The following is a 12,149-nucleotide window of genomic DNA, read 5'->3' on the forward strand; positions in this document are numbered from 1 at the left end:
CCCCGCTGGGCTCCGCGGCTGACCCCGGCAGTGGCCGAGGCCGCGAGAAGAACTTCTGAGGGAACTCCCTGCACCAGCAGGACCCTCCGGGTTCCCTCGACGTCGCGGGTGAGTTGCCGGTCCTGGCCGTGGTCTGCCGCGGCCGGCCCCGGTCGCGGTTTGCAGCGGCTGGCGGCCATAACACCTGTGATGTCACCCATATGTGAGGACTAACATCCTGCTGTCCTGTGAGAAGACCTGTTACAGGTAAGCAACATTTGCTATCCAGTCATCAGATATATGTGTACTGCCAAAGCGAATGGAGCAACGAATGCACATGCCTATTAAATAATATGGACATTTGGTTTGTGGCATTATTCTTGCTATAAAGTTGGCATGAAATCATGGATTTTAATGAAGAAAAATTAACTACATTTCACTGATCACCTTTTTTCCAGGTGAGGATTATATAAATGATAAAGCCAAATACAAAGGTTCTGAATCTTTGTATTTTGTTTCCCTAGGAGTACATTCCTTCACATCTGGCTACTTCCCCTATTTTGTTAGAGGGAGCTGCTCTAATGGAGTCACAGCAGAAGAGGAATGATATAGAGCATTTGAGAGGTGGAGACTCTAGTGGATCCTCACAGATGCCACTTACAATCCGTGCATCTCCAAATGGTATGGAAAATCCAATAGTCTGCAGTTCTGGAAAGAAACGAAGAAAAAGACGGAGGAAATCAAAACTGGACAGCTTAAAAAGAGAAGACAATAAGGATGACACAGAAGATGAAAACATGTTTCCCATAGAGATGAGTTCTGAAGAGGAAAATGAATCTCTGGACAATTCAAGGTAGTCTATTATGCATTATAGAGGTTGCATAGAAACATGACAGTAGATAAAGACTATGGGGTGGATTTTAAAAGGGTTACGCGCCTAACCACGAAAACCCGCTCCTGCACGCGCCGAGTCTATGTCCCGGGGCTTGAAAAAAGGGGTGGGGCGATCCGGGGGTGGGGCCGGAGCCTCCAGAAATGGAGAAATGGAAAGAGAACTATAGCACCTAACATAGTCCCAGGATCTGCAATAATGCACACAAACTAACCCACACAAAGTTACACCTGTATTATGGAACACACTCAAACAGTAACAACCCTACCTATGAAAAGGCAACACTATAAATATTTAACCAGGCCCTAAACACTAATACACCTCCTATTAGGAAAACAGAACAAGCCAAGCTGATATAGATCATCACACAGAAATAATTGTAAAACTATACTAATAAAAGTTACAAAACAGCTATTGAACAGAACAACATCCACCAGTTAAAAACTCATATAAAGTATTAAAAATTGTCCAAATATCAATAAAATATTTCAAAACAGCAGTCACATCACGCAATACTCAATAATTAAAATGGCAGTCAATCAAGAAAAATAAACTTAAAAAGCCACCTTTACTTATCCTCTCCAGCAACAATCCTACACCTTTCCCTTGCAGGCCAATAGCACACACCAGAAGCAGCAGTGGCTGCTGAAGCTCTGTCCTCAACGGTCTTCTTCTGTCTCATATAGACCAGTCACCTCCCTGACCAGTCTGTATCTCACACACACACACACCAGTCACCTCCCTGACCAGTCTGTCTCTCTCTCACAGAAACACATCACCTCCGACCATGGTCTCTCTCAATCACACACATGCTCTCTCACATACAAGCTCTTAATCACACCCAAATGCTCTTGCGCCCATTCTGCCACACACCCACAAAGCTGCCACTCACTTACCTAGGCACCCATTCTACCACACACCCACAAAGCTGCCACTCACGCACCCAGGCACCCATTCTACCACACACCCACAAAGCTGCCACTCACGCACCCATGCACCCATTCTACCATATACAAAGCTGCCACTCACGCACCCAGGCATTCATTCTACTGCACACACACACAAAACTGCCACTTACATACCCAGGCACCCATTCTACCGCACACACAAACTCTCACTCACGCACCCATTTTACCACACACACACAAAGCTGCCCCTCATACACACACACATACGCTCACATGGAACCTCTTCTCATTGCTTGGCCCAATAAGCCTGGCCTCCGCTCTTCAGCTGCCACCGGCCTGGCCTCCGACGGCGCTCAGCATCTCTCTGTTCTTCGGCCCGCTGGCCCGCCCTCCGGCAGCAGTGTGCAGGGTCTTTCACACTTCAGCTGCCGCTGGCTTGGCCTCCGGCGGCAGCACGCAGGGTTTCTTGCACTTCAGCTGCCGCTGGCGTGGCCTCCAACGGCAGCGCGCAGCGTTTCTCTGCTCTTCAGCTGACGGCGGCGCCCTGCTGGCCCGGCCTCTGGTGGTGGCATTCCCTATCAACTACATCAGCCAGTCTGTCCCTGAGGAGAAGGGAAGCATAAGTGGGGTAGTGGGACACCGGGAGCCGCGACATACCTGCCAGTGCTTGATGACACACTGGGATGTTGCAACACACCGGTTGAGAATCACTGCTCTAGGGTATACATATTTAGATCTTTAAGTTTATCCCCAAATGCTTTACAGCCAAAACCACTGATCATTTTAGTAGCCACCCTTTGGATTGACTCCAACTAGTTTATATCGTTTTGAATGTGTGATCTCCAGAATTGTGCAAAATATTCCAAATGAGGTCTCACCAGGGACCTTAACAGGGGAAATATCTCCCTTTTTACATGGACCATTCCTCTCTCTATGGAGCCAAACATCTTTCTGGCTTTCGCCATTGCTTTATTCCCCTGTTTGGCCACCTTAAGATCATCGGATACAGTCACCCCCAGATTCTGCTCTTCTCTAGTGCTTAGAAGAATTTTGCCTCCAATAATATACCTCTCTCTTTGGTTTTTCCAGCCTAAGTGCATTACTCTGCATTTTTTAGCATAAAATCTTAGCTGCCAGATTTTAAACCATTCCTCAAGCTTCGCTAGATCCCGCCTCATGTTTTCCATATCTTTCTGGCTGTCTGTCCAATTGCGGGTTTTGGTATTGTCGGCAAAAAGACAAACATTTCAAAACAATCCTGTTGTGTTGCTCACAAAATGTTAAAGAACCTTTCTCAGGACTGATCCCTAGTAATGCCCCACCCCCTACTCAGAATAAACTACATTTACTACTACCTTTTGTCGCCTCCCAGTCAGTCATTCTCTGTTCCATTGTAAGGACTCTCTATTTATGTCTTCTGTATGGAACCATGATAAAGGCCTTACTGAAATACAAGTACACTATGTGGTAGATTTTAATACCTACGCGCGTGCGTCCATGTGCGTGCACTACCTGGTGCGCGCATGTTATTTTATCGGGGGTCGGCGTGCGCAAGGGGGGTGCACAGTTGTGCAGCTTGCATGCGCCGACACCCGCAGCCTTCCCCCATTCCCTCTCAGGTCGCTCCGAAATTGGAGCGACCTGGGAGGGAACTTCCCAACTCCCTAAACTAACCTCCCTTCCCCTAACCTCCCCACCCCCAGTCCTAACGTAAACCCCCCCAAAATTTCTATTTTACCTCTTGCGCCCACTGGCACGTGATCCTCTGACACGGCAGCAAATGGCCGCTGTGCAGGGGCCTCTAGCCCCATCCCGCCCCGGGACTTGCGCGTGTGCCTGGGCTTTTTTAAAATAGGCCCGGTGCACGTAAGGCCACCTACGCGCGTAAATCCACTGGATTTACACGCATAGGCTTTTGAAAATCCAGCCCTATGTCTAACGCTCTCCTTTGATCCAACACTCTGGTCACCCAATCAAAGAAAATGATCAAATTAATCTGAGAAGATTTACCTCTAGTAAAACCATGCTGCCTCATTAGATTCCAGAAACTTCACTGTCCTCTGTTTTACCAGTACTTCCATTAATTTGCTCACCACAGAGGTCAGACTAACCAGCCTATAGCTCGCACTTTTATGAATAGGAACCACATCTACCCCCTCTCTAGTCCTCTGGAACTACTCCTGAGAAGCATTGGAAAGGTCAGCCAGTAGAGCTGCCAGGACTGCTCTAAGTTCCCTGAATACTCTTGGATGTATTCCATCTGGTCCCATTGCCTTATCTACTTCAAATTTAGGTAGCTCCTCATTGTTCTGAAAAGCTTTACCTCACGTCTTATCTTATTTGTATTTGTGTAGTCCTGTTCCAGGCTCTTCCACAGTGAACACCAAAAATAAATATTTGTTGAGCAATTTTGTTTTTTCCTTATCTAAATATTTCTCCCCTTCACCCCTGGGTCGCACACTGCTACTTTTGTACTTCCTTTTATCACTAACATATAAAAAAACAAAGTCCCCCCAGTTTTACTGTATTTTTTCTTTCATTTGAATTTTCGCATTCCTAACTACTTTGCCAAGTTAGCTTTTCCAGATATTGTTGCCTTTTTTCCACTTTCTGTGATCTCTTGTAGTTTATAAATGCCAACCTTTTCTCCCTTACCTTTTCAACTACTTCTTTAGAAAACCATAGTAGCATTTTTTCTTTTCTTTATTTACTTCCTAACAAAAAGGTTAGTTGCCCTTATATCTCCTTTTAGTTTTGCCCTCTGCTCTTCTACTTCCCCCAAATTTTCCCATCCAGCTAACAACTCCTTGAGCAACTCCTCCATTTTAACGAAATTAGTTTTCCTGAAGCCTAGAATCCTTGTCTTTTCATGAACCTTCAACTCTTGTGTTCAAATACTAAACCAAAATGCAAAACATTGAAATCCTATAATAATTTTACCTTCTAATGTATTCCTTCATTGTCGATGTATAATATGAACATTCCACTCCAGTGTTTCATTGTCTTAAAATGTTCTCTAAAAACAAGCAGTTCATTTTAGTCACACGCATAATCACATGACCATGTTCAGCACTGAAAGTTTTTTCCAGAGCTTTCTGGAAATGTGTAAAAGGCTTTCACTATTTTGCTATGGTAATTCCTATTCTGCCATGCCCCTCAGTTCTTTCTTGTCTATTGGAAACATTAGATGCATCTTCATAGCTATGGCACTGCAGAATTTATTTATTGCTGAAAAGAAATTTGCACACTTCCTTCTGGTTTCTCAGCCATAAAAGTTCCAGTTTTATTTTAATTTTTGACATCCCCACTGAATAAACATATGTGGTTTTTTTTTTCTTACCAGCAGGCAACCTGGTCAAATCTTTTTCTACTATTGCTTCAATCTACTTTTAGAGGAAAATTTTATTTTGATTTTTGCCTTGTAAGATTTGCTCATTATGTTCAAGATGCAGGCCAGTGGCTTCAGTTCTATCCTAAGTGCAATTTGAATATTCCCATCACTAATTATCACAGTTTGCTATAAGTGTCTGGGCAAGACCAAGACAACTCAGGTTGTGACATCTGCACAATTTTGTCATTTGGTGGTTTGGTCCTGGAAGGTTCGGTTGCTTGCCTTCGTGTCAATGAACAAAAATCCAGCTTGTAAAAGCTGGCATTAAAGATTGATGCAAGCATTATGGAGCTGCAACAGCTGTTGGTGGTTGGCTTGCTTCAGAGCCCCCTACCCTCTTTGGCTCTGTTGGTCAAAGAGCAGGCACAGGAGTCAAGATAAATTTTACTCCTTCTAGCCCTAAGTCAATGACTCTAAACATTTGAGCACAATGCCAAGGAATGTCTAAGCCAAACACTCAGGCCGATACTATAAGGTGTGTTCGGCCGAGCGCACTGTTTAACAGGCGTGTCCGCTACCCCTTATACTGTAAGGGGTTTAACGCATTGAAAACGTGTGGTTAACATCCCGGAAACTAATAGCGCTCATCAGATGCAAATACATGTTGATGAAGCTATTAGTTATTCACCCGGGATACTGAAAGTAAAATGTGCAGCACGAAAAGCAGAAAAAACTGCTTTTCTGTACACCTCTGATTAATATCCTAGTGATATTAAGTCGGAGGAAGCAAAAATATAAAAAAAAAAAAATATATATATATATATATATATATTTTTTTTTTTTTTAAATGTGCTGGCTGGTCAGGTTAGGTGAACGGATGCTCAATTTTAAAGGCGTCCATTTTCCTAACCTATGGCTGTCAGAGGGTTTGGAAACCGACACTCGTAAAATTGAGCGTCCGGTTTCCTGAACCTGCTGACAGCCACCTCTCCTGGGTTTCTGCTACTGCAATGCTTTACTCCTGGGGCTCCCCATCTCAGCAATAAAACCTCTACAAATGCTCCAGAATGCAGCAGCCAGAATCTTAACCAACACTAACCGAAGTGCTCACATTACCCCCATCCTCTGTAACCTACACTGGCTGCCAATAAAATACAGAATTCTACATAAAGCACTCACCATAATCCACAAAACCATCCACAAACAGCTCACCCTAGACCTCCAGACCCCATTCAAACTTCATGCCTCAGAAAAGCCCATCAGAGAGGCATATAAAGGAATGCTTCAAGTCCCACCTACCAAATCCACCCGTCTAACAACCACCAAAGAACGTTCCTTCTCCACAGCAGGACCAGTCCTTTGGAACAAACTACCGACTGATCTAAGACTGGAACCCTGCCTCCTCACCTTCCGAAGGAAACTTAAGACGTGGCTTTTCCTCCAAGCCTTCCCCTAACTCAAATTAACTCGTCAGACTCAGATCAAGGAACTGAATGTTTACTAATATTAGGGATGTGAATCGTTTTCCATATCGTCTTAACGATAGAAATCGTGTGGCAGGGCAAGAAAATCGTCTTAGGCACGATTTTTTAGTTAAAAAATCGTTAAAAATCGTTTTTTCCGATTAGTGCGCACTAACTCGAGTTAGTGCGCACTAACTGGGAGTTAGTGCGCACTAACTGAAAATGATACAATTTGACACTTTTCAGGTCAGTTAAGGTCAGTTTAGGAATGAATATGTATTCCTATTGGCTGCCCTCTTATTTATTCATGTTACCAAGTTTCCTACTGACAGTATATGGGGGATGGGAAATGGAAACAGTTGGTAGCTTGACAAAACAAGTAATGTGATCAGTCAATGTGACTAGAACTTGTGCCCTAACCCTGATACCAGGGGTATTGTGATCTTCCTGCACACAGTGCCCTATCCCTATTAATACGAGGAGTGTTGTGATCTTCCTGCACACAGTGCCCTATCCCTAATACCAGGGGTGTTGTGATCTTCCTGCACACAGTGCCCTATTCCTGATACTGGGGGTGTTGTGATCTTCCTGCACACAGTGCCCTATTCCTGATACCGGGGGTGTTGTGATCTTCTTGCACACATCCCGATATCAGGGATAGGGCACTGCATGCAGGAAGATCACAACACTCCTGGTATTAATAGGGATAGGGCACTGCATGCAGGAAGATCACAACACTCCTGGTATTAATAGGGATAGGGCACTGCATGCAGGAAGATCACAACACCCCTGGTATCAGGGATAGGGCACTGTGTGCAGGAAGATCACAATACCCCGGAGGAGTGAGGGTCAGGCAGCTCCCCCCTGTCTGTGAAGCCAGCCTCTCACTAGTAATGCAGGGAGGGAGCTGTCTCAGACTTCACCATCCTCCCCCCCCCCTTACCCACACACCATTCACTAGCTGGGACATGGGGGAAGTCAGGAGTGAGGGTCAGGCAGCTCCCCCCTGTCTGTGAAGCCAGCCTCTCACTAGTAATGCAGGGAGGGAGCTGTCTCAGACTTCACCATCCACCCCCCCCCCCTCACCCACACACCATTCACTAGCTGGGACATGGGGGAAGTCAGGAGTGAGGGACAGGCAGCTCCCCCCTGTCTGTGAAGCCAGCCTCTCACTAGTAATGCAGGGAGGGAGCTGTCTCAGACTTCACCATCCTCCCCCCCCCTCACCCACACACCATTCACTAGCTGGGACATGGGGGAAGTCAGGAGTGAGGGTCAGGCAGCTCCCCCCTGTCTGTGAAGCCAGCCTCTCACTAGTAATGCAGGGAGGGAGCTGTCTCAGACTTCACCATCCTCCCCCCCCCCCTCACCCACACACCATTCACTAGCTGGGACATGGGGGAAGTCAGGAGTGAGGGTCAGGCAGCTCCCCCCTGTCTGCGAAGCCAGCCTCTCACTAGTAATGCAGGGAGGGAGCTGTCTCAGACTTCACCATCCTCCCCCCCCCTCACCCACACACCATTCACTAGCTGGGACATGGGGGAAGTCAGGAGTGAGGGTCAGGCAGCTCCCCCCTGTCTGTGAAGCCAGCCTCTCACAAGTAATGCAGGGAGGGAGCTGTCTCAGACTTCACCATCCACCCCCCCCCCTCACCCACACACCATTCACTAGCTGGGACATGGGGGAAGTCAGGAGTGAGGGACAGGCAGCTCCCCCCTGTCTGTGAAGCCAGCCTCTCACTAGTAATGCAGGGAGGGAGCTGTCTCAGACTTCACCATCCTCCCCCCCCCCCTCACCCACACACCATTCACTAGCTGGGACATGGGGGAAGTCAGGAGTGAGGGTCAGGCAGCTCCCCCCTGTCTGTGAAGCCAGCCTCTCACTAGTAATGCAGGGAGGGAGCTGTCTCAGACTTCACCATCCTCCCCCCCCCCCCCCCCTCACCCACACACCATTCACTAGCTGGGACATGGGGGAAGTCAGGAGTGAGGGTCAGGCAGCCCCCCCCTGTCTGCGAAGCCAGCCTCTCACTAGTAATGCAGGGAGGGAGCTGTCTCAGACTTCACCATCCTCCCCCCCCCCCTCACCCACACACCATTCACTAGCTGGGACATGGGGGAAGTCAGGAGTGAGGGTCAGGCAGCCCCCCCCTGTCTGTGAAGCCAGCCTCTCACTAGTAATGCAGGGAGGGAGCTGTCTCAGACTTCACCATCCTCCCCCCCCCCTCACCCACACACCATTCACTAGCTGGGACATGGGGGAAGTCAGGAGTGAGGGTCAGGCAGCTCCCCCCTGTCTGTGAAGCCAGCCTCCCACTAGTAATGCAGGGAGGGAGCTGTCTCAGACTTCACCATCCTCCCCCCCCCCTCACCCACACACCATTCACTAGCTGGGACATGGGGGAAGTCAGGAGTGAGGGTCAGGCAGCTCCCCCCTGTCTGTGAAGCCAGCCTCTCACTAGTAATGCAGGGAGGGAGCTGTCTCAGACTGGTATCAGGGTTAGGGCACTGTGTGCAGGAAGATCACAACACTCCTGGTATTAATAGGGATAGGGCACTGTAAGAGATGACTGTAGTAGATTGAATAAAGATCTGATGTTTCTGCTCTCCTCACACCAAACAAAAACAACACACAAGCAGAGAAGCCCTTCTTACAAAGCTGAGCTAGTGAGTTAAGTAGGAGGAAAAGTAAACATACTGGTGCCAGTGTGGCTACTTAAAAAATACACTTACCAACAATCAATTACATATATTTGAACTGTGTACAGTTCCAGCCAGGACCACCTTTCTAAAATGCACAGTGATTGGCAAATTCAACATGCACTAGCATTTCAGGTGCCTGCTAACAAAAATAATAAACAAACAAGTTCTAGTCACGTGAGTGCTGATCATTACATTACTTTTTTTGTCAAGCTTCCAACTGTTTCCATTTCACATCCCCCCAACCATATTGGTAACATCAATAGATAAGAGCACAGCCAGCCAAAAGGAATACATACATACATATTCATTCCTAAGTGACCTTTACTGACCTGGGAAGTGTGAACACTTTGTTTCATTTTCTGTTGGTGTTCGTTAGTTTCCAGTTCCATTTCCCATCCCCCCAACCATCACCTCAGTGGTAACCTTGGTAATATCAATAGATAAGAGGGCAGCCAGCCAATAGGAACACATATTCATTCCTAACTGACCTTCATTGACCTGGAAAGTGTTTATTTGTATCATTTTCAGTTAGTGCGCAGTAAATCGAGTTAGTGCGCACTAACGGGGAGTTAGTGCGCACTAACTCGAGTTAGTGCGCACTAACACGATTTAACGATTTTTAACGATAAATCGTTAGAATTTCTATTGTATCGTGTTCTATAACGATTTAAGACGATATAAACATTATCGGACGATAATTTTAATCGTTGAAAAACGATTCACATCCCTAACTAATATCATAACCATCTTATATGATTAATATGTAGTTAATTCCTATCTCTCTTACTCCTATCTCTCGTATTCCTAGCTACTCTATCTCCCAAGTTTAATCCCCCTGTTATATTGTAACTTTGTTAATTTCGACCTTTCTTATTTATGGTTACTTTGGTTTATCCCTTGTTCCATGTAAACCGGCCTGATATGAATCCCATTCATGAAGTCCGGTATAGAAATATTTTTAAATAAAATAAATAAATAGGGAGGCGCTAGGGATGCTCTCTTGCCTAGTGCCTCCTTTTAGTGTGACCCCTCATTTAAATACAGGATTGCGGGCCCAGGAGAGGTGGCTGGGCGTGCGTTGGGAGAACAGACGCACAACATGGAGTGCCCGTTCTCCTGGGCTTCTTATTGAATCGGCCTGACTGAGTGGAAGTTTTGAAGGCCATGGAGCACATTATCTCTTTCATGAAGTTAACCCCTATGTTAGCTTTGTGGCAGAAATGAACAGGATAATTGTCACATTGTTTGCTCAACACATCAATCACATTGAGTTTCCAGCGTTGAGTACCTCAACCCTGCCTTAAGAGTTCTGTTAATATTGATCATACCATTACAGCTTGCTTTTAAGTTTTTACATTTTTGCTTTTATGTCCTTTTGGTATCAGCTTCTTTAACAAGAACGTCTCAAGCATTATCATACAATACCATGTTTGGCTGCAGCATGCAATTTCTTTTGTAACATGTTTTATGAGCATAGGGGAGCAATATCATTTTTAAAGAAAAAATTGAACATAAATAGGGATTGTGCTTTTGCTCCTATTCAGGGAAGCAAGGAAAATATTCCTCCCTCCGGAGCTCACCGCATGCTTTCCAGGCTTTTCCCTCATCCTTTCCTCTATGCTTCTGCTTCCACATCCTCCTGCTGCTTCAATTCCAGCCAAAAGGAAAACCAATTTTTACTGTTATTAAAATAAACTTAAAAAAAGGACTCTCGGACAGACCACTACCATATTACTGAGGGCTTGGGATATTCCAGGGCCCAATTTAATTTTTTAAGGGGAGAGGGCGTGGGCTTGGAGGAAGAGGATGGACCTGGATCCGACCTGATTTCTTTTTTAAGGTGAGAGGGAGGGAGGAGACTGGGAGGACCAACCCAGACTGCCTGACCTGCTGGGCAGGCTTAAATTTAACATGAGAGGGAGGGAGAACTTGCCAGACTGGCCTGGTCCAACCTGGCCTGCCCAGGTTTGGTGCGCTTCTCTTTACTGCAGGAAGTTTTAACACCTGCAGCTTACAAGGATGTTAAATTTCCTGCAGTAAAAGGAGATGCTCTAGGCAGTTTGTCCCTTAACACGCCTTCTTGCATTGCAGGTTAATAGCTAATAAGGCTTATTACTCTGCAGTTTGCATCAGATATACTAAGCTTGCTATGTTTTTTTTTAGCACAGGCTTTTTGGCAGTAAAGCCCTTATTACAGGGGTGGCCAACTCTGGTCCTACAGAGCCACACGAAGGTGGTCTTTAGGATATCCACAACAAATATACCTATAGTACCTGAATGTAATCCACTTTGAAGCACTGAAAACAGGGTGAAAAGCGGAATATAAATAAATAAATGAATAAAAAATATGCCTGAGTTAGATTTGCATGCCTGTTTGTGGCTCTCTAGGACCGAAGTTGGCCACCCCTGCCTTATTATATACCTACCCTGTTTCCCCGAAAATAAGACAGTGTCTTATATTAATTTTTGCTACCAAAGATGCACTAGGCCTTATTTTCAGGGGATGTCTTATTTTTCCATGAAGAAGAATTCACATATATTGTTGAACAAAAAAATGAACATTTATTATATTCTGAATAGTTGTCTGGTTATGCTGGTTTGTGATGACAACTAACTGTGAATCCTGCAGGGTAAAAAAATCACAGCTGCATGCTCTGGTGTTCTGTGCGACGGGCATGCTCCCAAATAAAAACTTTGCTAGGTCTTACTTTCGGGGGAGGTCTTATATTTAGCAATTCAGCAAAACCTCTACTAGGTCTTATTTTCAGGGGATGTCTTATTTTCGGGGAAACAGGGTAGACAAGTTAAAAAAGTAAAAAATTGCAGTATGATCAGCTCTCCCGGCGCGCGCACAGGCCACTCTCCTGTGCACGC

The 12,149-nt window shown here is 45.8% G+C and overlaps 1 protein-coding gene across 1 annotated transcript in view; it reads left to right on the forward strand.

Annotated features, from left to right (window-relative positions):
* The window catches only part of LPIN1 (lipin 1), a 319,784-nt gene that overhangs the window by 142,185 nt on the left and 165,450 nt on the right, over positions 1 to 12,149 (forward strand). Inside the window, 1 exon segment of the mRNA XM_029596877.1 lies at positions 504 to 832. Within this exon segment, the coding sequence (XP_029452737.1) occupies positions 504 to 832 (329 nt within the window).

Source organism: Rhinatrema bivittatum, chromosome 3 (genome assembly GCF_901001135.1).
Source record: "Rhinatrema bivittatum chromosome 3, aRhiBiv1.1, whole genome shotgun sequence".
Classification (NCBI taxonomy): domain Eukaryota; kingdom Metazoa; phylum Chordata; class Amphibia; order Gymnophiona; family Rhinatrematidae; genus Rhinatrema; species Rhinatrema bivittatum.